The sequence below is a fragment of the Lontra canadensis genome, unplaced genomic scaffold, assembly GCF_010015895.1.
Source record: "Lontra canadensis isolate GAN:19392208 unplaced genomic scaffold, GSC_riverotter_1.0 scaffold37, whole genome shotgun sequence".
Classification (NCBI taxonomy): Eukaryota; Metazoa; Chordata; class Mammalia; order Carnivora; family Mustelidae; genus Lontra; species Lontra canadensis.
The window spans coordinates 13,976,416-14,003,888 of record NW_022631031.1 but is presented as its reverse complement, the minus strand read 5'-3'; the positions used below and the strand labels follow the sequence as shown (position 1 = coordinate 14,003,888).

Here is a 27,473-nt window from a genome sequence, read left to right as displayed (position 1 = left end):
AGTCAGTTAAGGGTGTGCCTTTGGCTCAAATCATGATCCCAGGGTTCTGGGATTCAGTCCCACATCAGGCTCCCTACTCAGCAGGGAGTCTGCTTCTCCCTCTACGCCTTTCCCCTACCCATGAGCTCTCTCTTTCATATTCTCTCTTTCTCAAATAAATAAATAAATAAAATCTTAAAATAAGAAATATTTACTTTCCACACCCAAGTTGTATTGAAATAATTGAAATATAAAATATAAAGTAATGCATAAGTAGATACTGTAGAGTGATTTATTATGAGAGTTTATCTTTCCTATCATATATTTTTCTAGGGTTGACTATCTAAACTTTATGAACTATAGATAAATTAAAACACAGGTGTTAACACTTATAAATTGTCCTAATGCTATAAATGGAGACTTAAATAACTAATAGATGGTACTTTTTTTTAAAAAATAGATTTTATTTATTTTAGAGACAGAAAGCAAAAGGTGGAGGAGAAACAGACTCCCTGCTCAGGGAGTCTGACATGGGGCTTGATCCCGGGACCCTGGGATCATGACCTGAACCAAAGACAGATGCTTCACCAACTGAGCCACCCAAGCACCCCTGACTGATGGTACTTTTCAAGTTACTAAAGGATTCCTTAAATACTGAAGTCTCCTCAAACATCTAGAACATAGTCTTCAAGATTATTAACTACTCCTAATAAAAGTAAGGAAGGCATCATCACCTTGGATTAATCATTAAGTTAATACAAAGGTATGCCATTTCCAAAAATAATCCAAGTTCAGCTTTTTAGAGTCTTACCTTCTGTTTAGCATAGGTACATTATGAATACCTGTCAATTTGAGTTTGCATCATACGTGTATGTTTGAAGCAGAAAACTTGGGTCCTGTGTCTTAGGCTGCTTAACTGACTGAATCATCCAGGTTCCCCCAGAATCTGCGTTTTAAAAAAGATCTGGTGATTTACAAACTCTTTAAATTTTTTTTTGGAAGATTTTTATTTATTTATTTATTTCATAGACAGAGATCAAAGTAGGCAGAGAGGAAGGCAGAGAGAAAGAGGAGGAAGCAGGCTCCCCGCTGAGCAGAGAGCCGGACACGGGGCTCAATCCCAGGATCCTGAGACCATGACCTGAGCCGAAGGCAGAGGCTTTAACCCACTGAGCCACCCAGGTGCCCCACAAACTCTTTAAAATTTCAGAAAGTCTGCTGTTGAGGGTCCCTGTTGAATAGGGGTGGGATATAAGTGAACTAGTTAAGTTATGACCAGACTCGGAAGGTCGTTGGCAGTGAGATGAGATGAATCAGTAGACATTTCTATGTAAGGATGGTGTTGAATTAGTGGCTCTGATGTCTCACAAGGAAAATCTTCCCCACATCATGCATTCAACATTATCTATTGAATATTGAAACTGTGGGTTTATTGAAATCATCTTGTGTGTTTATCCACACATTAAATTTCCATTTCAAAAATATTTCAGTTTTAAGGAAATGAAGAGACAATTCCCTAAATTGCAGGTTGCTACTTTTTTAAGGTTTTAAGGCCTTGTTTTAAAGTGTTTTAAGTAGATTACTTCCCCATCTGTCTCATATCTCTGTAACTTCCAGGACACTCTCAGAAGTGCATTGCCCAGAGCTAATGCTACTTTCTCAGTACCTGGCCTCTGTGCATAGTAACACAGGTGTTCCCTTTGAAATCTGAGCCTTGTACATTTTCCCTGTCATTACAAAGTCTTTTCAGGACAGGTGAAGCCCTGTAGTTAAACACCTGAGGTAATTTCCAAGTTGTAAGGAATGTGTTACTGCAGATTTCCATAGTGCTTTTTATACCAGATGACTTTATCACAAAAAAACATCATACATTCTTTCAGCATTGATTGACTTGCTTATTATTTATTTCACTGATGTCAGTTTCTTCATTGTAATCCTGAATAATACCACCAACAGGGAGCAGAGAAGGTGGCTTAAAAAATTTATGATGAAGCATTATATTTGGAATTTAAATCTGAAATATCATGAACTGTCAAATGTGTGACTTGCATAGAATAACAGATTCTGTTTTGAAGGTCAGCTTATTGCTATGAGAGGATCATGTTGACAGCTTATCCTGTCAGACTTTAGGATTGCACGTTCTGATTCAAATAGGACACAGCAGTGATTTGGGGAAGGATTTAGTTTTGACACATGATGGATAATTTATAAACCTGTCTTTCCAGAAGTGAAGGCATAGCAAGAATTATCTTTTATACATGGTATTTAGAAAGACATAATTCTTTATGTCTTTGGTTTTCTTCAACAACTTCTACATTCATGAGCTGGCTAAAAATCCTTGTTCCTTTTAGCTGTGCAGAAAAGTTACATGTATGTTACATGTACATTAAATTGTAGAAGTCCATAAAGCTATATCAGTTTTACAAAAATGTGCTAGCTGGCTGAAAATTCCCTTTCCTTTTGGCGGTGCAGAAAAATTACATGTAGAAATCTATGTCTTATTTCAAATGTTTTATCATTGTGTTTTTGGGACTAAGCTGAAGGGAGCCTGGTTTTAACTTCTTATGGAGAATATACCCTTATCATATTCAATTAAGTTTCAGTTTATCTGTTTTGGACAATATTAAAACTTCCTTTAATAGAAATGATTCGGAAATAATTGAGCTCTTCTCTAGACTCATAATTGGAAGATCTGAAACCTTTTTGATATTGCAATCTTGTAAGTCACAGTACAGCTTTAATTCTTTTTTTAATTTAAGTGTGTTGGTATACAATGTTATATTAGTTTCAGGTGCACAACGGCCATTTGACAATTCTATATGTTAGGCAGTGCTTAGGATATAAGTATAGTTACCCTCTTTTACTACACAATGTTATTATGGTTTTATTAAGTGCATTCTCTATGCTGTACTTTTCATCTCTGTAACTTACTTATTTATAACTGGAAGTTTGTATCTGAATCCTTTCAGCTATTTTGCCCATCCCTCTGCCCCACCTTCTTTCCCTCTGGCAACTACTAGTTTGTTCTCTGCCTTTCAATCTGTTTCTGTTTGTTTAGATTCCACATATACATGAAATCTTATGGTATTTTTCTCTATTTGGGTTATTTCACTTAGCATAATCATCCATGTTATTGCAAATGAAAAGATCTCATTCTTTTTTATGGATGAGTAATATTGCACTGTAGCTAAAACATATCTTCTTTATTCATTTATTGATAGACATTTGGATTATTTCCATATCTTGAATATTGTAAATAATGCTGCAGTGAACATAGGGGTAGATATATCTTTTTGAATTCATGCTTTTGTTTTCTTTGGCTAAATACTCAGTAGTGGAATTATTGGATTATATGGTATTTCTGTTTTTATTTTTTTGAGGAAACTCATTATTGTTTTTCACAGTGGTTGCCCCAATTTATATTCCCACCGACAGTGCAGGAGGTTTCCTCCTTTTCCACGTCCTCTCCAACATTTGCTATTTCTTTTCTTTTCTTTTTTCTTTTCTTTTCTTTTTGTGCTAACCATTCTGATTGGTGTGAGTGATAGCTCATTGTTGTTTCAATATGCATTCCCTGATGATTAGTGATGCTGAACATTTTTTCATGTTTCTGCTGCCATCTGTATGTCTTTTTTGGAAAAAGTCATATTCAAGTCCTCTGCCCATCTTTTAATCACAAAACAGCTTTTGTTTCTTAGTTAGAAATGCCCTTAATTGTCATCAGAAAGATTATTTTACAGTTTCTAAGTTCTTGCAGGATTCTATAAATAATACGGAACATTCTATAAGAGAGTGTAAGTGCAAAATAATAGGCTTTTAAAGCTGAAAGAAATTGAAGAGACTTATTCTATCTTCCTCTTGTTACAGATAAGGAAACAGAAACCAAACTTGACGTCATCAAGAGACAAATTTGGAAGTTCATAATTTAAATAAGAAAGAAAACTCTTCCAGGGTGTATCATGTATTTTAATTACCAATTGAAGTACTTTGAGCAAATGCAAGCTTATTTTTAGTCTGTCTATGTAAGAAAATGAGAGGAAAATTTATGACTAATGACCTTATTTACATATGTCCAAAAGCACTAGGGAAAGGGTGTTTTCATTCCCATTGAAAGTTATCATGCTGGGCGTCTGGCCTGGGTGGCTCAGTTAAGTCTGTTTTTGCCTTTGCCTCTGCCTTTGGCTCAGGTCATGATCTCAGGGTCCTGGGATCGAGTTCCGCATTGGGCTCTCTGCTCAGCAGGGAGCCTGCTTCCTTCTCTCTCTCTGCCTGCCTCTCTGTGATCTCCTCTGTTGGATCTTGTGATCTCTCTCTATGTCAAATAAATAAATAAAATCTTTTTTAAAAAAAGAAAATTATCATGCTATTATTATTTCTGACAGCCATTGACTGCTCATGATTGAGGTAGGTTTGGAGATATAAGGGTGGTATTTCAGGTTAGGTATGGAGATATATATATGTCTCAAAACAAGAATGTTTGTGAAATTCCTTTTGTCAAAATTTATTGCAAATGCTAAGATAATTTTTAAAAATAATTTCATCATGCTATTTCTAGTTTTTAATGGTAGGAAGTAGACCAGAGCTCTAGTCTAGACTGGACTTTCAACATAATTGCCTTTTCAGACTACTGTGTTTTCATAATATTGTTACCTTGCCAGAAAGCAATACAGATTTTAAAAAGTCCATATTAAATCGCAAATTGTATCATGGACTGATATTTATCATTTGATTAGTTACCTAACAGTGTGATAGTCAAAGACCAATTTTGTCTTTTGCATTCATCTTGGACATCCATTAAAACAGTATCAATTTTGCAAAAAAGTATAATGAGTTAGTACATTATTCCTATATATTGAGATATTCTTTCCACTTGTTAGGTAATTACAACATTAATTATATTTTCCAGTTTTTCTGGAAAAAGTTTATCTTCTCTATTTAAAGACATTTTTCTCAGCATATCTTTGAAAAGACCTATTGTAGTTTTATCTGCTTAGGTAGACTTGTAAAATGTTAGAAAATCTTAGAAACCTATTTCTTCCTACTTAGAGTGATACTTAATAATTACAAAATTAGGTGAGTTTCTAGTCAATAATTTCCTTGTACATCTAAAGGTGTCAGATCATTTAAAGGCTGGTCAATTTAAAATGTCTTTACACCTATTTTCTTTATTGGTGAATCTGACTCTATAAAACTACTTTACTTAGGGTGAGAAAAGAGAACCGAGGGTGTTCTCTTTGGTAGACTCTATCACGGTACATTTCCCAGGACATGAATTTTCAAATTTTAATAGTCTAGAAAAAGTTGTAAATTTACTGTGGTCAAGAAGATATATTTGAGAATACTTAATCATTTTTAAGAGACAAAACTATTCTCAGTATCGAAGTGAAAGGAAAAGTAATATTACTAATGACAACTTTTGCGTAATGTACAGTGATAGAAGTTACATATAACCTACCAATATTAACTCTGGTAAAAACTACATCCTTGAATGATTTCCAGCTGTAATCACTTATTTTTAGAGCAGGATTGCAGCTATTCTGGTAGGAATATGAATTATATATGTTCACTCATGTTTCACAGAGGATAACAGTCAATGAAGTTTTCTGTACATGTCTAGATGTCCAGTTTCTACCAGTATAATATTTTAGTACTGAAACTACTTTGTATTTCTAGGCTTACTTTTGAAAATCCTTTGTTAACATTTAGGATTTCTCATACAGTCACACACACACACATAAAGCCTCCCTGTTGAACTGGCTTTAAAAATAATGTTAGAGGGCACCTGGGTGGCTCAGTTGGTTAAGCAACTGCCTTCGGCTCAGGTCATGATCCTGGAGTCCCAGGATTAAGTCCCACATCAGGCCCTCTGCTCATCAGGGAGCTGGCTTCTCCCTCTGCTCCTCGCCCCTTTCATGCTCTCTCTCTCTCTCAAATAAATAAAATCTTTAAAAATAATAATAATAATAATGTTGGAGACAAAGAATTTAGTAGTATTCTAAATCTTTCTTTTGGTAATAAAACTTCATTGAACAATTAATTCACTGTCATCTAAGAAGGAATAGTTTACAGATAAAATTGGAAAATAGAGTAGTTTTCTTTCTACACACCTCGAGTATCCATTTTATAAAGAAATGGTAATTTTAAGTGTGGTTTGGCTTTAAATTCGTGCTGGGTGAATAGTTCAGAGAGGGAAAAAAATGTCCATTAGAGCATCTTGATTTTATTTACAAACTTGAACTTAAATAGAATGTGTAGAGACTAACTTAAATTTAAATGGGATGGGTATGAATTATTGGTGGTCTTAAAACATGTAATATAATGTTGTGGCTTTAAAAATATACGTTCCATGGGCACCTGGGTGGCTCAGTGGGTTAAGCCTCTGCCTTCGGCTCAGGTCATGATCTCAGGGTCCTGGGATCGAGTCCTGTATTGGGCTCTCTGCTCTGCAGGGAGCCTGCTTCCCTTCCTCGCTCTCTGCCTGCCTCTCTGCCTACTTGTGATCTCTCTCTGTCAAATAAATAAAATCTTTAAAAAAAAAATATACGTTCCATGCTGTTTTCACAGTATTTCTTCTAGAACAGCTATATTGTCATTAAGTTTTTTTTAAAGTTCTCTTATTTGTATTATTATTATTTTTTTAAAGATTTTATTTATTTACTTGACAGAGATCGTAAGTAGGCAGAGAGGAAGGGAGGGAAACACGCTCCCTGCTGAGCAAAGAGCCTGATGTGGGGCTCGATCCAAGGACCCTGGTATCATGACCTGAACCGAAGGCAGAGGCTTTAACCCACTGAGCCACCCAGGCACCCCTTGATTTGTATTATTTGAACTTTACCTAAACACCTATGCTTGATTACATCCTCTAAATAGAAAATTTCTTTAAAAATTATCACTAATTAATATTTGTTAAATATTAATGGTAAATTTTAGTTGCATGCTCCTCTGCTTCAGTTCTTATATTAAAATAATGTGTCCTTATTTTAGCATTACTGTAGTTCATTTGATATGGTTCCCCCCTTATTTTTAGTGCATTACCTAGAAAACTTGCCATGCTATAAAAAAACAGCTTATCCATAGTACATATTCAATAATTGAATTTTTTAGCCATTGAAGAGACCTGAGTTATCTTCTCTTTCTCATTTTGCAAATAAGAAAACTTAGCCTAAAGCATTTGAATGATATGTTTTAAATTATTTTATTTCAATTTCTATTTTGCAATATAACATTATTTGTGAATTTGTGAATTTGGAACTGATTGTTTATCCTCTTTAAAAAGCATCCATCTTCGGGGTACCTGGGTGGCTTAGTGGGTTAAAGCCTCTGTCTTCAGCTCAGGTCATGATCTCAGGGTCCTGGGATCGAGCCCCGCAATGGGCTCCCTGCTCAGCGGGGAGCCTGCTTCCCCCTCTCTCTCTCTGCCTGCCTCTCTGCCTACTTGTGATCTCTCTCCGTCAAATAAATAAATAAAATCTTAAAAAAAAAGCATCCATCTTCAATTTCATCAGGAAAACTAACATTTGAGATTGTAGACTCATGTATAAAACAAGAGTAGACTGGCCTTGAATAAGTGTACTATTGTCTCTTTTTAAGGGCTTAGTTTGGGTCGTTCATACTTGGATCTCTCACATGTTTGTTTGCAGTGACCTGGACTTGCAAACTGACAGCCTCAGACCTGGGCTAGGAAAACCAAACAACTGAAATTCCTCTCGCTCTCTGTGTGTACGGTGGGGCAAAGGGAGAGGGAAAGAGAAATCCAAGGAGACTCCACGCTAAGCGTAGAGCCTGGGGCTGGATCTCACAACCCTGAGAGCAGGACCAGAGATTACCACCCTGACCAAGAGTCGAGTGTTTAACTGCCTATGCCGCCTCGGTGCCCCAAAGTGTGTGTCTTAAAAGAGAAAGAATTGATTGAATAGAGGCTGTATTTCCTAACTTCGCCTGAGAAGTCTCGCAGTGTCCTGCTCTGTATTAGAAGCGAGTTATTCTATACTGGCTAATTGAATATAATAATTTTAAAAAAGTGGGGGGAGTTACTGTCCAGCTCAAATTGAAGGGAAAGGGAGGGAGTTCAGCTCCACCTTTCTGAGGAAGATTGTTTTAAAATCACCACAATGGCTTCAAGCCATTATTTATTGATTATTATTTTTTTAATTTTTTGGTGCTGCTTTTTTTTCCTAGTGTGCTTTCTTTGGCCTGCAGTCATGACTAGGTTTCTTCCACCCTTTAAAAGTCAAAGCAAGCAAACATATTCTCCCTAGAACCTGGCAGATGACTTTTTTTTTTTTTTTTTTAGCTTTTGCACGTCTCTCTTTTTCCTTTCTGAAGTCTTAACAAAGTAACACACACTTGCTTTCTTCACTTTCTCCTTCCAGTCGAGTATGTGCCCATGTGTCCTGATTTTCTCTCTAGCATTGATCTGAAATTGTTCTTGATCATGGATTAACACTTAGCAGCTCTTGTCTTTCTGGAAGTCTCTGTGGCATTTGATCTTGTTGCCTGCTCTTTAGGCATAGAATCCTTATCCTGTTGCTTTATAATTTAATCCTCTTACAGTTTTCCCTTCACCTTTCTGATCCCATTTTCCCTGGTTTATTTTACTAATTCATTGTTTTTTCTCCCATTTAAGGTTGATAATCTCAGAATTTTCTTTTCATTCCTCTTCTCTTTCTGTATCATCTTCCTAAAGAAAGTCATCTCTGGGTGAATAACATCAAAACTCCTATCTTCAGTATAGATTTCTTTCCCCAGAACCCCAGTCTTCTATTTCCACTGTCTCCTTGGCACACATTGCATTGAGAAACATTAAACATATTTCCATGGGAACAACCTATTTCTCTTTCTGTATTTTCCTTCTTCCTATTTGGTACCCTTCATCATCTTCATCTCCCCCCCTCCCCCACAACCTACCTTCAGTTATCCGTCAACTTCTAGAAATTTAAATTCTGAAACATGATTTCAGTCTGTCTGCTCTTTTCCATCTTCATTGCTGTCACCTTAGGCTGTGAGCTCATGTTTCAGTTCCAGGACTATTTCCTATCCTCTAAACATGCCCAGAGTTCTGTGATTGTGCTGAGACTGAACCCAGCTTAGCCTAACTCTGGGTTTTTACAACCACATTTCCTACTACACTGCCTGTTTTTCAACTTAACAAATTGAACATTAAACCTAGGACATACAAAACAATTTCAGTAATAATTTTGTAATTTTAAATATTTCTTTGTAAATTATGTTAAAATTACAAATTAATCACCCTCATTGAACATTGTCTATAAAAATGCATATGTATTTTTTTTAAAGATTTTATTTATTTACTTGACAAACAGAGATCACAAGTAGGCAGAGAGAGAGAGGAGGAAGCAGGCTCCCCACTGAGCAGAGAGCCCGATGCGGGGCTCGATCCGAGGACCCTGGGATCATGACCTGAGCCAAGGCAGAGGCTTTAACCCACTGAGCCACCCAGGTGTCCCAATGCATATGTATTTTTAATGCATATGCATTTTTATAGGAATCCGATTCCTTCATCATTTGTATACTCAATAAGCATTTATTAATCACCTTGTCTATATGATAGACAGAAAACACAAAAATGGGCCAAAGATACCAGTGTGAATTAAATGACTGCCTCCAAACAACTCATAGCCTTGTGAAAGAGACAGACTTGTAGATGAATACTAACATTGCATTGTAATAGCTGCTAAATGAAGAAATGTTACAAAGTTTTAAGAGCCCCAAGGAGAGAATAGCCTACATCTGAGAGAAATGGAAAAGTGTGTCTAAAATGTATTATCTAAAGATGGGATGTGAAAAAAGAATATGATCTGTGTGACAAATAGCTGGGAAAAATGATGTTTTAGACAGAGGAAACAATGCCAGCAAGAGTAAGAAATAGCATGTTTTATGATAAGGAACAGCGGGACCAGGGATCTTGGAGTTCATGTGTATGGGAATTTGTTGGATGTGTTTGACAGAGAAATCACCTAAGCATATTTGTACTCACTTAGAAAATTCTAAACACTTGTGGGGACAGATTGGATGTATAAAAGATGGGGGCAAGGAGATTAGTTAGGAGACTAGTGCAAAAATCTAGGTGAGAGATGGTGGGAACCCAGACTAAGATGTTGACTTTGTAAAGCAGTAAGGATGGAAGAAAGTGAACTGAAGCATACTATAGTCTGAAGAAATGTCCAAACACCAAACCAATACATTATCTGTTTGTATCCGTGTGTTGTTTTCATTTTTAACTATAGACATGGGATGTAGAGCTGGAAAGATCTGCAGAATCCTGGGCTGAAACTTGTTTGTGGGAACATGGACCTGCAAGTTTGCTTCCATCAATTGGACAGAACTTGGGAGCGCACTGGGGAAGGTAGTGTAAAGTGTAACTTATTTGTTTTTGATAGTGTAAGTGCTTGAAATACTTATTAATTCAGCACTGAATATTTTCAAAGTGTTAGAGCCTAAAAGGAAAACAAATGATCACACCCACACAAATAAAAGCAAAAAGCAAAAAACAAATGTCATAACAGAATACCAGCAATATTTTAGTCTTATTTTTTGTTTAAATCATTGACCTATTAGTAATGTAATGGGTATAATATTTAACATTAACAACTTATGCAAGAATATCTCTCTACTAAGCTTTATTGATCTATTTTTCAATATTTGGTTTTACATTTTCTCCCGCTTTACTTACTCTTGGTGGTTACTGTCTTTCAAATAGATACAGGCCCCCAACATTTCATGTACAAGCATGGTATGATGAAGTGAGAGACTTCAGCTACCCTTATGAACATGAATGCAACCCATACTGTCCATTCAGATGTTCTGGGCCTGTGTGTACTCATTATACACAGGTATGTTTTGGGTATATTATACCTCATTTTTTTAAGTTGAGTTTGTGTAACTGTGGCAAAATTTAAGCTACTGAATGTGTGTCTTGTATAATTTGGTGTGATTATTTAAAAACATAGATATTGATTTATGTAGAATAGACATCAATTTCTATAAATGATAAAAGTAATTACTAGGAAAAGTCCACAAACATCAATTAAAGAAAAAAAAACACATTATTTCAGTTATTTTATATGTGAAACATTTTTAATCTGACCCCAGGAGATGCACGTGGAGAAATTTATCATCTTCCAAGTCAGGTATCATTTTTTATTTTCCAAGGAATAAAAATATAGTTTTATTTACCACAATACTCAATATTTACATGTGTGCAGCATTTATATATATACATTTTATACATTATATGTATATATACACCTTATACATCATATATATATTTTATTCAGTGTCCACAGTTGGTATTGGATAAGTTGTAAACCTCTAAATCAAACCACTAAGGGTAAATTCAACTAGATAAATCTCACAACAGATCTGAGTTGCTAGAATCTCTACGGCTGATTTTTAGTGAATATAAAGCAAATTATTCTGTCTGCCTTTGCATGTGACAAGATCAAATCAGCACTGAATTCCCTAATAAGCAGTCATACTATGAAAGTACACATTGTTTAAGACATCTGAGTCTCTACATTTTTGTTTCAGTACAGTTTAAGATGAGAAATTTCGTTCCTTTGTTAGGTTCCTTTGTTAGGAAAGGCTCTTCATAGACCCATTAACACAGGATTTGGGTTTGTGAGGGTGTAACTTTTGAACTATTTAGTAAATGTATATTTTGAAGATGGTTACATTTTCGAGTTAGACAGTTATTTACCTGTAGCACTCGTCTTTAAATTGAATCAAGCACTTACCACAGTCTCAGAAAAAGTATCCTTTTGACGTTGCTTTATTTCATCCTGAATGATAAAAGTTCATTTCTCCAGTTCAGTGTTATACACTTCTCTCTGCGATATGTTGTTGTCTTACTTTGTCTCAGCCTACCCTTTCTGAGCCTTTCTTTTTATTTCTCTAATGTAGGTGGTGTGGGCAACAAGTAGCAGAATAGGCTGTGCCATTAATTTGTGTCATAACATGAACATCTGGGGACAGATATGGCCCAAAGCTGTCTACTTGGTGTGCAATTACTCCCCAAAGTAAGTAGACAAAACATTACTTTTATAAGTAAATTTTCCCAACAACATGAAGTAACTTTATATTCCCAATCTTTTTTCTCATTTTCAGTGGTATTACTGAATCAACTATATTGTTGTAACTCTGGTTATTTAATGACAACAATTATGGTTGCCTGATGAATAAAATCAGTGCTTAAAAAGAATATGAAAATTGAAAATATGATCTTTGTGAAGACAGGAATTACATTTTTAAGTCTTCAGATTTACTCATTACGCTATATTACATAAGTAGTTTTAATAATTTAGATCTATTAGAGATGAAAAACTATAGAATAATTGAGAAATGTATTTTCACCTGTGTAAAGTCCACTGAATAACTATGTTTAAAATATTACAACTTTACATAGGGACAAATCTAAGTCTAAACTCTCTTCATTAAAACAAATGGAATTTGGATGAATATCCCATAACAGAGCCTAGTGTTCTATGAAAGTTTAATTTTGTAATTTTTAACAATATACATAACAAATGACTTAAATATTTTCAAAAGAATGAGGCAGCAGTTCATATATAAACCTAGTAACTGAAGGGACTCTGCAATGAAAGATAAATGTTTTAAATCTATACACCAAAAAAATTATTTAGAAAATAGCAAATTTTAAGTGTCTTATAAATTATGCTATATTAGACTAACTCTTAATAGAGTGGATCATCTCTTTAAGGGGAAACTGGTGGGGTCATGCGCCCTATAAACATGGACGGCCCTGTTCTGCTTGCCCACCTAGTTTTGGAGGCGGCTGTAGAGAAAATCTGTGCTACAAAGGTATGTGATACTGTGTCATAATATTCAGTTTCATATTTTAATCCAACTTCTACATTAATTTGTATTTAAAAGGCAAAAAGCATATTTAATTACTACATTAAAAATTCCCAGAACTCGGGGCGCCTAGGGGGCTCAGTGGGTTAAAGCCTCTGCCTTCGGCTCAGGTCATGATCCTGGGATCCAGCCCCGCATGGAGCTCTCTGCTCAGCGGGGAGCCTGCTTCCTCCTCTCTCTCTGCCTGCCTCTCTGCCTACTTGTGATCTCTGTCAAAAAAATAAATAAAATCTTAAAAAAAAAAATTCCCAGAACTCTAAAATATTTTGAAGTCATTATAAATATTTTTAAAAGTATAATATTAATAAGCCTGTTATATCAAATATATATTTAAAGGAAAGTTTCATCTATATTTCAGGTAACTACTTCTAATTCTACTTTGAAATCATCTCAGAGTGACAAGTACACATTTACATTTTAAAAAGTCACCTTAATAGGTGTGCCTGGGTGGCTTAGTTGGTTAAGCAGCTCCTTTCAGCTCAGGTCATAATCCCAGGTTTGAGCCCCGCTTTGGGCTCCCTGCTCAATGGAGAGCCTGCTTCTTCCTCTCCTTCTGCCTGCTGCTCTGCCTACTTGTGCTCTCTCTATCTCCGTGTCAAATAAATAAATAAATCTTTTTAAAAAAAAGCCACCTTAATATATTATTGACTAGAATTATTTTTATAAGTGTCTTAATTTTTGAAAGATTTAGCAATCTAATACAGTTTATTTTTAACACTTTAAGAGTTTTTGCCAAAATACCTATCCATGAAACTTACTAAATGCTGCTCAAAGAAATATACTAATTCTGTGTTATTGCAGAATACATGAATTCTCATGCCAAAACAACCAATAATAAAAGCTATCATAGTATTGTAAGACTCTTATAAAAATAGTGCTCTGAAATGCATCTGATGTGCTAAAATATACATATAAATTTGATGTCCTGCTTATAGCACATGAAGAGAAAAATTGTATGATAAAGCTTTGGGAAAATCCTACTCTTTTTGGGCATCCAAGTGAACATTTCTATTCCCTTGTACTTTTTTCTTAATGATGACTGAATGAAGATTAATGTAGGCTAAGTGTCTTAGAAAATATGAATTAATGCAGCTCTTTTTAAGTACTCATAAAGAGATGTGTCTTTTCCTTGATGACTGAGTGCTCATTACTATAATGAGCAGACAAGAAGTAACGATTTATTTCACTCTGTTATATGAGCCGTTTTTCATTCCTGGAAGCAATTTTCATTGTGTGTGAGTCTGTTTTCCATTTTCTCCATCTCTAAACCTCCAACCTATTTGCCCCTTCACCAGTGACCACTATTTTATTTAAAACGTACTCTCCTCTGAACTCATACTTCCTTTTCTAGGTTCTGAGTTCTTGGACATACATGAAAATAACACACCATTCCAAATTATGCCACCGTTAAACCCTTGATATGTCAACATGGAAAAAAATTAAATTCTCCATTGTTAAGTTTAAATTTCTGCACATTGGATTTCCTTCTAAAAGAGAAAAACATTTCCATGGAAACAGACATTGTGGTAAATTAGAAGAGCATGGCATGCCTTCTTTAAGCTGAATTTCTTTTTGGGAGAATTTTAAATGTGACCCTTTTGAAAATTTTAAAAGTGATTCTCTTAAAAATGTGATTTCATTTTGGAAAACAAATTCAAATACACTAAGCCCTTACATCATTAGATCACAGTGTAGACTTCATGGTTCCATTATGAAAGGCAATCACTGATAATCACTCTCAAATATAAAGCAAGTTTAGAAATGACTCTATTTAATTTTAGCCAGATGGAAGCATAAATGAATCAAGGGTTCAAAGCCTTATACATTTATTTTATTTACTCCAATGCAGTAGATAAGATCACCACCTTAAGCCAACAACACCTGTGCCAAAAAATCTACAGATTTTTTTAGTTTTCTAGTTTTAAATGTTACCCAGGCATCTAATGGTTTATTATTATTTGATGATTTGTGTACATTTAAGGTGGGTTCATATTTCTTAAATCTATTCTCTCTAACAGAAGGATCAGACAGGTATTATCCTCCTCGAGAAGAAGAAACAAATGAAATTGAACGGCAGCAGTCACAAGTCCGTGACACCCACGTTCAGACAAGAGCAGATGATAGTAACAGAAATGAAGTGATAAGCACACAGCAAATGTGTAAGACCTCTGTATAATCTACACAAATTTTAAAGTTTACAAAAATGGCATATGCAACTCTATTTTATTAATTGGGACAGTTTGAGAATGACAGAAGCTTGACATTAGACTATATGTGATGAAATACAGCAGCTTTTAGATTATCTAAATTATTTTGGTATTTTTTCTTTTTTCAGCCCAAATTGTCTCTTGTGAGGTAAGATTAAGAGATCAGTGCAAAGGAACAACCTGCAATAGGTAATATTTGTTATTATTCTCAAAATTACCTGACAAAATAGGAGATTTTTTTCATTTTGCACTGACATTCAGAGAAACTGAATTTTGTTCTCAATTACTTTCATTAGATACGAATGCCCGGCTGGCTGTTTGGATAGTAAAGCTAAAGTTATTGGCAGTGTACATTATGAAATGGTAAGTACTATAAATATCATGATTTGGGAATAGGATCTTTTTACATAATATTTGATTTTTTTAATGCAAAAATAACAATTTATATAAATATAGATATTTTGTTCAAATATGTTTAACGTAAAGTCATGTAAATAGTTATTAGACGTATCCTGTGGAGAACTCTTGGTATTTTAATGTCCTTTTCTCCTTTCTTTTTTCTCCAAGCAATCCAGCATCTGTAGAGCTGCAATTCATTATGGCATAATAGACAATGATGGCGGTTGGGTAGATATCACTAGACAAGGAAGAAAACATTATTTCATCAAATCCAATAGAAATGGTATTCAAACAATCGGGTAAGTACACAAATGATCTTTTGGATGGGATGATTTTAAATTGTAATAATGAATTGACAAATTCTTTCAGAGCCCAGCATAGAAGGATTTATGTGGAAGTTGGTAATTGTCAAGGCTCATTTGAGCTCAGTAATTTCTGAAGACAAAAAGGAGCTGAAGTATGTAAATTCAAAGTTGAGCAGTTTTACTTATAAAGAACATGCTAAAGCTCCACATTTTCTGGAGTTTCACTGAGAATGTACAAATTTACAGTTTTTCTTGATGTGAAGCAACAGATTTTTTTTCAGCCATAAAAGAAAATACCCCAGAGAAGTCTAACTGATTTACATATTCTGCCTGCTCTGCTTATGGAAAATGGTTTATTTCATGCAACAGTAACTTTGTTAAGATAAATTCGATTAATAGGTAAAAGAGCATTTTGAAAAGTTCTCTAAACATGTAATATATTATGTACTTTTGTCCATCTAAATGTAACTTAACTCAACATAAAAACATTAAATTTTGAAATATTTCTTACATTAAATATATGAAACATTATTTTAGAAGACTATATATTTTGATATATACTCTATAGAAATTAGAAAAATGTGACCTGAGATAACTTTGGTAGTGTCCTACTTCTATATAAAAAAACAAACATTAAACCTCATATGGAATGCCTCTTAAGATATATGACATAGTTTCTTTTCTTTGTAACTATAGAATTGCATGAAACTCCACAGTAGAGGATTCATAATGATGAGAATTTATTAAAAACCTTTGCAAATTTGGTAGAATAACATTCTCTATATATAATTTTGTTCAAAGGCTTTATCTGTAGTTTTCAGTCATTAGCAATTACTCTCTTAAGTAAAAGCTGTATAGAAGCATTTATTGATTCGCTTAGTAATTCAGCAGATATTTATTAATTACCTTAAATGAATAATAGAAGTTATTACCTTTAGTAAACCAGATACTGGGTGTTGGATTAAACAACATTTATCCTATTTACTATTCTGTTTGAACTTAGTTTTTGATTATGTTTATTACAAAAACTCTTTTAAAATGTGAAGGTGTGTCATTCAAATACTATCACAAATAAGTTTTATCTTTTGTAATAGATTTTTTCTGAAAATTTGGGTATAAATAAACCAATTAAAATTTTGATATATAATGGTATACCTATTCTTCTATTCCTGCTTTTTAATGATGCATGAAGCATATAATAAGGAGGAATTCATTCATTACAGACATTTTACTATATACTTGGGGGGACAAAAATGAATAACACACATTCCTTTAACATACTTATGATTTAATAGTCTTTTTACAATACTATCTTGTATTTACTATTATAAGAGATTAAATAGTTTGGTTCTATGGTGACAGGGGATTAATATATTTAGAGTTTCAATTTTTTAAAAAGATTTTATTTATTTATTTGACAGAGAGAGATCACAAGTAGGCAGAGAGGCAGGCTGAGAGAGGAAGGGGAGCAGGCTCCCTGCTGAGCCGAGAGCCCGATGCGGGGCTCGATCCCAGGACCCTGGGATCATGACCTGAGCCAAAGGCAGAGGCTTAACCCACTGAGCCACCCAGGTGCCCCTAGAGTTTTAATTTTAATAGGAAACAAATATATAGACATAAATCTGTGTGGTTTTATACTGTTATTTGTATATTTTGAGACTGATCATGAGAAGAGACCATTTTCTAATATCAAGAATGATTAATTTGGTTTGTATTGATTTAGTTCATACTTGAAGGTAATATGGATTTAGCATAAAATAGAGGATGTATTCTTATACTACTACTTATTTAGATATTTAAATAAGAATCAAATTAAGAGGAAACAAAGACCTAAATAATACCAGGAACTATGTTGATGATGCATCTAAAAAATGACTGACATGTTTATGTTTTTATCTTCAGCAAATATCAGTCTGCTAATTCCTTCACGGTCTCTAAAGTAACAGGTTAGCACTTTTTTAAATCTTATTTTCTTATGACTATGTTGCCTGTTATTGTTGCCAAAGATTTGCTTATTGTTTTGCGTTTCAATTCTTCAGTCCAGGCTGTCACTTGTGAAACAACGGTGGAACAACTCTGTCCGTTTCATAAGCCTGCTTCACATTGCCCAAGGTGATGTTTTCTAAATTGTCTCATTCTTCTTGACCAGTGAACATATATATATTGCTGGGGCTTTTACTCTGTGATAACTGTTCTTGCCTGGAACTCTGCTGTCTGCAGGCTTTGAAAGGTACATGGTCTTGAGCTGTGAAGCCTAAGGGAGCGGTGGGTCATGACAAACTACCCGCACTCTAGGCATTCCGCATGCGCTTTCTCCAAAGCCCAGAGTGCTTTTGGCTATTCCATAATACCAGAGCTGCTAGGTGTATTCTCTATGTTCACATGTGCTGTGAAGACTTCTGTCAACATACCACAGACTGGATGGTGTTAAAAGTCGAAATTTATTTTCACCTAATTCTGGAAGATGGAAGACTAAGATCAGGGTGTGGACAGGTTTGGTTTCTTCTGAAGCCTATCCCCTTGTTGCAGATGGCTGCGTTTTCTCTGTGTTCTCACAAGGCAGGGGAGAGAGAGAGACAGGGGCAAAGCCAGAGACAGAGAGAAGATTCTCCTTTCCTGGGATTAGGGTTTAACCCTGATGATCTCATTTAACCTTAATCAACTCCATAAAGGCCTATCTCCAAATACAGTCACACTGGGAGCTGGCTTCAACATATGAATTTGGAGAGACACAGTTAGTCTATAACAAATTGTTTCCACGAAATTATAATGATGTAACATATTTTTAAGCATTGACATTCAGTTTCTAAATTATTGTGACTGCTAAGTCAAAAAGCCCATCTTCTGCCATTCTTTTATTTATTATTTTTTGCATGCTATCTTTTTAAAAATTATAATGGAGTTTATCTACAATATAATAATGAAAAGTACTTCATTTATTTTGACCACACTAAGGTGAAAACTGTTAGAAGTATTATGGCCATAAGTTAGGAACCATACATAGGAAAAATGAAATAGATCTCTTCACTTCCAGTCTTATTTCTATCCACATTTCCTCCATTAATACAAAGTAATCACATGTTAATTCTAAAAACCAATAATAAGATTTAGAGATAGAATTGTAATTGATAAACTGTAATTACTAAAAACTGAGGGAGCTTACTTTTTATGGTAAAGTTTGTTTTGGAAAAGATTTGTTACTGAACCTTTTGAAACTTAAGTGGTGTTTCACTTAAAGAATGAAATGCGTTGTTCATAAGGTAATAAAAGACTGTGATGATATAAGAATTAGCTACTTCTTAAGGTAGATGAAGCTGGTAAATTTTGCCATTATCATTTGATAGAAAAATATTTTAGAATTATCCTTTTATGAATACTATTAAATACTCACTGTGTACTGTATTTTGCTAAGCTCTACCTCAGCCATGTGACTAGGCTTATGAGGACCAAATAGTGAGGATAATTTCTGTAGAGCATCCCAGCATAAAGCATCCCTCTAGTAGATACTCAGTAAATGGTTATTTTAATATCTGCAGAATAATTTAGCAATATTTTTCCAAAAGAAATAAAAATCACTAAAGTGAAATGTTAATAAATGTTTCCTATTTCTTTGGTTACTCCAGGGAGGGGAAATATTCCCCCATGAGAGAAATTTTTAAAATTAAATTTAACCAGGGCACCTGGGTGGGTATTTGGTTAAGCATCCAACTATTGATTTCAGCTCACGTCATGATCTCAGGGTCCTGAGATTCAGCCTTGCACTCAGCATGAAGTCTGCTTGGGATTCTCTCTCTTCTTCTCCCCTCTCCCATTTGTGTGCGCACTCTCTCTCTCTCTTTCTCTAAATAAATAAATAAAATCTTTTTAAAAAATTTAATTTTACCTTTTACTGTTACCAACATAACAAATTGGTTGAAGTAATGATATACATAATTTTGACCTTAGGTAGTCAGGAAAGCACCCCCCCTCCACCCTGCCGTTTTCTTTTAGAGACTAGTGAAACAAAGGGTTGTCTTTTCTTTTCTCATACAAATTTTTAATAGTTTCACAAACTATGTTATAATAGTATGATTTATATAACACTTTATAACTTTTAAGGAACCATGTGGTTGGTACATCTGTTTCAGAATATCATATGACTTAAATAAGTTGAGACATAAATCTATTCTGGAGAAAATGCCAAGAACAAATAAATGAAAGGAAATTAGCTCAAGATGAGCATGAAGAAACAATATTTACCTATACCATTGTGTCATTGAGAGGTTCCGTAGCAGGCAGAATAGCCCCAAATAAGCAGGCTCTGTTATTTAGTTCCATAATCTTGTAAATATCATGTGTTTGTGTGAGTTACTAGAAATCCTTTTCTTTTCCTGACCTCCACAGAGGTGGAGGGCAGAAATCATATCCTGATTTACATATATCTACAAATGACTCAGTCTTTGAAACCTATTGAATGTTTAAGATGTAAAAGCAGGTATCATTAAAATGTGTCAACATTTTTATTCAAAGCTTATAACTAAATTGTATATCAAGGAATGCCAACTGGGTCAATATCTACATTCTCAGTAGTACGTAACAAGGTGTTAAAACTAGAGATCAGAACACAATCAAGTAAAAACCTCCTTCAGTCTTTCTTTGATCTGAACTTGCCTAAGTAGATACTAACTCAGTCTGGAGCTACTGACCTTTGCCTTCCACAAACCAAGTGCTAAATATAGTCAAGGTAGAGCCTTCAGTGTGATCCTAAAGACAGAGGAGTTGATTTTACTGCCATAGGATGGGCAGTGGATGCCCAACTGTTCTCAAACACATGGGGAAAATATCTCAGTCAATGGGGACAACTTTCCTCCTCTAGAAATCCCCAATAGCATCTTTTATAAAAATAGCTCTTTAAAGTTATAAAAACTTGAACTCATTTATTATTTATATTTAAGTGGTTCTACTTTAGAAGTTATAATTCACAGGTATACTCTAAAGTGTACAATGTTATATAGATTTTAGAAATAAGAAATGCAGCTATCTCAACTTTTTTAAGAAGGAGTTTCTTAAATTGGTAAAGGTAGTAGCAATTAAATGTTTTTTTAGAATACTTTTAGGAAAATCATTGATTCTTTCAGCAGACAGTGATTTTCATATAGTCATTTTGTTGAGATTCTGATTTACTATTTATTAAAATGAATTTTTCCAGTTTTAGTTTTTAATTTCCTTTTAGTACACAAGTGTCTTCGTGTATGTGTGCATGTGTGTAAATTGAAGAGTCCATTGCTTTTTTTTTTTTTTTAAAGTGCCACTTGGTAGTTTCTTAAACTCTTGGAGTGGAGTTTTTAAACACGTGATTGATTGAACAGTGATAATTGGATTTTTAAATCTAATTGGATGTTTAAATAAAGGGCTTTTGGATATGTTATTAAGTGAGCTAAGCCAATCAGATACGAGGAAGGCAATAGGAAATCTGCAGAAAGAATATTCTAGGCACAGAAAAAGAGAAGTGCAAAGGCCCTGAGGAAGAGCCTGTTTTTTGTATGTTTGAGAAATAACTATGAGGCAGGTATGACTGGAGCTGGGGGAGAAAGTAGAAGAGGAGGATATAAGGTCAGATAGGTAATGCTGGGGGGGAATAAGATATGCAGGGCTTGTTGATCATTGTAAAGATCTTGTCATTTATTCTGAAAGAAGTGGAAAGCTCCACTTTGGAGCAGAGGAATGATATGATTGGACTTGTACGCTTTTATATAAGTGGGGGAACAAAAGAGTGGTTGGGGCAAGGTTGGAAGCAGGGAAGTCATAGGAGAACTGATAGCTAGACACCATGAAGTCTAGGGTTATAGTAACTGAGGTGTTGAGGAATTCTCTGATTGTGACATATGAGCAAGAGAAATTGCTGAGGGACTGAATGTAAGGTGTGAGATAAAGAGAGGTATTGAGGCTAGAATAAGAGATTTTGGCCTGAGCACCTGGAGTAATGGAGTTACCCTTTATTGTAAGAAGCCTACAGAAAGAACAGATTTGGGGGCCAGAGGAAGAGATTAGGAATTTGGTTTTAAACCCACTTAAGTTTGAAATGACTGTAAGAGTTAAGTGGAGATATTGAATAAGCAATAGGTCATACAAACTTGGAATTAAGAAGTCTTAACTGGATATAGAAATTTGGAAATCAACAATTTATAATCATGAGTAAAACCATGAAATTAGACGAGATACCAAAGTTGTGAACACAGAAGAAACAAACTATGAGAAGTGTGAGGCAATGAGTCATGTTTTTCAAGTTATCTGTTTACTAAATTCTACAGACACATTGGGTACCAATTCCCAGATACTCAGGGATGCACCCTGATGTTTCTTTCTGGTTAATCCAGAAATTAGAAAGCTTCTTGGCTAAGTTAAAAAAGAAAAGAACACATTTGTGCCGAAAGCTGGAAGTGAGTAAATTAAGCAGAAGCAATTGCATCTACTGCCTGGCTTATACAATGGACCTATTTCAGAAGAAAAAAAGATGAGAAGGATTAAGAATGCTGTTAACTGTTGTGTGTGCTTGTCTGTGGTCTTATTAGTGAGAATGACTGAAGTAATCAACTACTTAATATTATATATATATTTTTCAGAGTCTATTGTCCTCGTAACTGTATGCAGGCAAATCCGCATTATGCTCGTGTAATTGGAACTCGAGTTTATTCTGATGTAAGTATCTTAATTTATTCAACTCTCAGTATTCATGTATATATCTGTACACACATTAATGCACGTACATTTATATATAGAATAAGGGAACAGATTCTGTTTGGATATACATATTCTCAGAGAAGCTAGTCAGCAGTAACACTGAAAAATGACTATCCGTATGCACATATGAGTGCATAATAATTTATTTTTACTAAATTTTTCTTTATGTCTTACCCATCCGTTGTATATCAGACACTTAGGAAATAGTCCAGAGGCATTCTTTTGAAGGAAAATTGACTTTTCTTTTTTAAATCTTCCTTTTGGTTCTTCAGTATTTTATAGTGTAAATTTGGTAATTAAGAAATTATTAGGTATATGAACAATATCTTTTGCTGGCAAAGGAACATTTAAAAAGTAGCATAGAATCAAGAACAGATAGTACATCAAAATACATACAAAAGGAAACCACTTGAGGGGATGTTATAATGGACAACCTTACTGGGTTGGACAAGGACTATTAGCTGGGAGGGCTTCCAATGGGCAAGTGCTCTTTGAGCCAGGTTTCAAGTGTGGGTTGATAAATTGGATAAGGGACACAATCTAGGTGGGATGAACAGCATCTACAAAGATGGGGAGGGGACAGCAGGTAAGATGCATGCATAACACATAGGTTTGCTTGTCTCTGAACAGGTGAGCATTGAATTTCAAAGGGCCTGCAGCCAATTTGGTGTGAGGGATCCAGGGGATCTGGCTCTTGAAACATGTCCTTGGAGAGTCTGAATGCGTGCTGATGAGTTTAGATTTTATGTGGCAGACATTTAGAAACCATTAGTTTCTAAGCCAGAGAGATGCAAAAACTAATTCAGATAATACACTTTGGAAACACATATTCAGTAAAATACTATGGAAATAGGCTTGTGAAAAGAGGTCTGAAATAGTATTGATCACCTTATTTCTATTGGTGAGTTCATTGAGGTCCAGGTTTTTTTGTTTTTATTTCTTTTTTTTTTTTTAATGATTTTTTTTTAAGATTTTATTTATTTGTCAGAGAGAGAGAGAGAGAGAGAGAGCACAGGCAGACAGAGTGGCAGAGGGAGAAGCAGGCTCCCTGCGGAGCAAGGAGTCCGATGCGGGACTCGATCCCAGGATGCTGGGATCATGACCTGAGCCGAAGGCAGCCGCTTAAACAACTGAGCCACCCAGGCGTCCCTGTTTTTGTTTCTTTTAAGTTCAGCGTTAGCTCTGAGATTTTTTCCACATCTGAGTCCTTCCTAGGCTTCAGCTTTGCACTATTCTTACCTACAGCTTAAATGTCTTACTGGTATCCTAATTTTTTGATCCTCATGTTTGTGCTTATCTTCTTATCTTTCTTTCTGTTAAAATCATGGTCATTCTTCACATCCTAAATTATTACCACTTTCTCTGTGGAGTGTGTTGGGGGATCTCCTAATACATATATAATGTGACCCTTCTTTCAGCCCCTATAACTTTATTTTTCCCCTTTTAGCAGTTAGCTGATTCTGTTAGTGTTAGGATTGTTTCTCCACCTCTTTTATTATTTTGAAGTTCCTTGAGGGTGACAGCTGGGCAATTCATGCATCGTTTTTTAATCAACAATTTGATGTGTGCCAACCTGTGAACAAGACAGAATTACATCCTGCCTTAACAAACTTAGAGCACACAGGACATCAGAAATTAAGCAAATATCTTATACATAAATATTTGTTGAAAAAATAAATTAATAAGTGTAAATGAATAAGCCTATCTAAAATCGTCAAAGATTTCAGAAGAAGTCATTCTTTTTAGATTATCTGTTTAAACACCAAAACTTTTCATTTTAGTCATGCCTGGTGAAAATCTTTCAAAATAACCCTATACAATTCTATGTCCATCAGCCACCTATTTTTCTAGAGTTAATGTTTTATTAGAATTTATATCCTGAGATCATTTTATCTTCCTTAGTGCAATGAATATAGGTGATTATGTATTATTATGTAGATCCTTTTAAAAGTATGTTGGAAATAAAAGATTACTATTATGAGGTTGGTGCAGAGTCGGAGACTTAAGCATTAACTGCCAGTCTTCCCACCCCTTACAAAATACATTATCTCTTTAAATACAACATATGGAAAGATATCTTCTCTTCCTCCCTCCCTCCCTGTCTCTCTGTCTCTCTCTTTCTGTTTATATAGCTACAACTTGTACATTCTGTTGCTTTGAACTTTTCTCATTTGTTACAAATGAAGTTAATTTCTGCATCCATTAAAAATATTCCACTGTTTTCACAGATAAATTATTTTTCTTATCATGATATATTAATTCTTACGAGGTGTGGGTATAAAAAGAAAATCTCTTCTGACCTTTGAACTGAAATAGGAATGCCTGCTGACTGCATAGTTGTGGGCAAAACAATAGTTTCAAAACATATTAAGTGCTTGGATTTAGTGAATGTTATATCTAAGCACTTTTATTGCCTTGGGGAAAATGCTGATGATACTCTTTTAACAGAACAAGAAAAATACTGAAATGTGTACAGAATTATTTTTAATTTCATCTGTTATGAACCATATTGGATACAAACATTAATTCAATGAGGGACTTTAAACTGAATAAAATGCCTCTTTGGAGTAAGGATACGAGGCTTTGGATATATGGTATTTTGTGACATAGCAAAAACATGAAAAGGATTAAACAGCTTGGCATTCAGGCTCTCTGATCTAATAAGTTTTGACTGATGCCACAAAGTTCAGAGCACAGTAATAAAGCAAGGTCATGTAAGATGCACATGCTTATGTGAACTTAAAAAGCACATTAAGTCGTTCACATGTGCATAGAGATTAAAAAAAAAAAACACACCAGTGGGATCAGAAAAGACCCCTCGGATATGAGGGGGATTGTTTTATCCTGAAACAGTTCAAGTGTTTCATTTTGTGGGATTTCCTCAGGCTGTATGCAGCTACTGACAAATTTTGGCAGAACATTAGGATTAAAGCAAATGTCAAAGTCTGGAGAAGACTTTAAGGGGACAAAGGAAAAGAGTCGACTTCTAGAAATCCATAGTTAATCATTTTAAAGTGTTGGGCATGAAAATAATTTTCTCTTCCATAGAAATCCAGTTCAGTTCAGACTAGATAACTGGTACAATGTAATCATAGCACTTTCCTAGCACTTCATCTCAGACCATTCAAACCAAAGTGATAGACATTGCAAATATAGGTAAGAAGCTATGATTGTTCTTTATATTTTTCTTCTTGAGCAAATTTGCTGTGTGTAGATTACATTACTTAATAGAAGAAAGCTCCCCATTTAATACACACCTGTATTTTGGAAAAGGGACTGTAAAGACATACAGATCTATGATTTGTTTATGAGTCAAAATGGAACATAAAAGAGGTACAGATAATAAGCCCTTGAATATTTGGTCAGAGTGGCTCCAGTAGGGACTCCCAAAAGCTGAAATTTGAGAATGATAAATGGGCCCTTCAAGAGATAAAAGGAGTAAATTTGCATCTGATTGCTTCATTATAGCCAAAGCCTGCTATATAGAAAGGCAAGTGTCTGTTAGATTTAATGGTGAAGGGAATTTACCATCCTAGCTACCCTTAAGATCTGCCTTAGACTCACTCAGAATTGGCTTTAACTGTGACTTTTGAAACATTCCTTTATGTACAAACCATCAACCTGTAACCGCTGAATATCCGTATAGAGACAGGTGTCACCGACTTCAGTCCAGTAGAAAAGTAGACTGGATAAGTTCAGCAGGAATTTCCTAATAACAATGGGTTTTTCCTTGTCCCTTCAGCTGTCCAGTATCTGCAGAGCAGCCGTACATGCTGGAGTGGTTCGAAATCACGGTGGTTATGTTGATGTCATGCCTGTGGACAAAAGAAAGACTTACACTGCTTCTTTTCAGAATGGAATCTTCTCAGAAAGGTAAATTTTAAAATGTATACATATATGTTTTGTATTTTATATACTTATAGTCTCTTCCTCTACACACAGACACACACACACACACACACACACACACACACCCCTTTACGCTTGCTTTACAACCAGCTCAACTTAATATGAGTTTGGAGTTCCGTGGCTGTGTCAGTGTGTTTTCTTTGCACACTGTGTAATAGTTGGTCATCCAAGGATGGGAGAAGCTGCAGTATCAGAGATGTCTGTCTCCTACAGGCTTATAAAAATCAACATGAATATCGGATTACGAGTCAGAATCACTCTTTTGTTAATTGATTTTATAATAAGGAAATTTCTTTCATCCTCTTGGATTTTCTAGATTAGTTTTTATTTGTAATTATTTCTAGCTGAGAAGGGCACTGGATATTACTCTAATCCTTTTATATGACAAAGTATTTGCTAAGGAATGGTCTGATTTTTCACAAAAAACAAATTCTTTTTGATTAGAAGTTGGATACCTTGTATGACATAAATGAATGTCTTCTGGTCTTATACTATTCGGTCCATCAGTAGTATATATTTTAGTGGTTTGGGAAAATTAATATGACTTACTTTATCAAGTATTAAAGTTAAGAGCAAAGAACCTATAGTGATTTTTTCAAATCATTTGTACTTGGGGAAAAAAACATTAACTCTCATATATATTATATAGATAAAGAAAAGTTCCTAACTTTTAGACATTTACCGGGTTTTTTAAAATTGGCAATGGAGGTTTCACATATACAGTTAAGTTTCTATAAATGGCCCCAAGGATGGTGGTATGTAAGGTAGATTGCCTTCGACATAACCATCTGAGTGCTATTTTTAATAAAAAGACAACTTGGCATTTAGTGTCTGTTATAGGTCTGGGAAATTCATAGTAGGTGCTCAAAAATAATAGTACTCTAGAGTATTATTTAAGTATCACTGTCTTCTTAACTTGCAGTTAAGTTTTAACCACATTGGTCAGTTGTAAACCTAGATCTTCATATTCCCCCAATAAAATGGAATAACAGCTACCTAACTCTGCTTTATTAAAATCAAAGGTGGTAACACAGGAAAATGTGATCTGGAATCTGTTACA

General features: G+C 34.8%; 1 protein-coding gene across 2 annotated transcripts in view; it reads left to right on the top strand.

Moving 5' to 3' along the window:
* CRISPLD1 (cysteine rich secretory protein LCCL domain containing 1) overlaps positions 1-27,473 on the top strand; it is a 46,748-nt gene that overhangs the window by 17,896 nt on the left and 1,379 nt on the right. Inside the window, exons 3-14 of one of the 2 annotated variants that reach the window (XM_032869167.1) lie at positions 10,227-10,345; positions 10,700-10,832; positions 11,902-12,017; positions 12,719-12,819; positions 14,892-15,032; positions 15,209-15,269; positions 15,377-15,443; positions 15,648-15,778; positions 17,687-17,730; positions 17,824-17,896; positions 22,387-22,462; positions 26,247-26,377. In XM_032869167.1, the coding sequence (XP_032725058.1) occupies positions 10,227-10,345; positions 10,700-10,832; positions 11,902-12,017; positions 12,719-12,819; positions 14,892-15,032; positions 15,209-15,269; positions 15,377-15,443; positions 15,648-15,778; positions 17,687-17,730; positions 17,824-17,896; positions 22,387-22,462; positions 26,247-26,377 (1,193 nt within the window). Of the gene's footprint in view, positions 1-10,226; positions 10,346-10,699; positions 10,833-11,901; positions 12,018-12,718; positions 12,820-14,891; positions 15,033-15,208; positions 15,270-15,376; positions 15,444-15,647; positions 15,779-17,686; positions 17,731-17,823; positions 17,897-22,386; positions 22,463-26,246; positions 26,378-27,473 lie in introns of those variants that run through there. The other variant, XM_032869168.1, reaches the window with a different exon arrangement.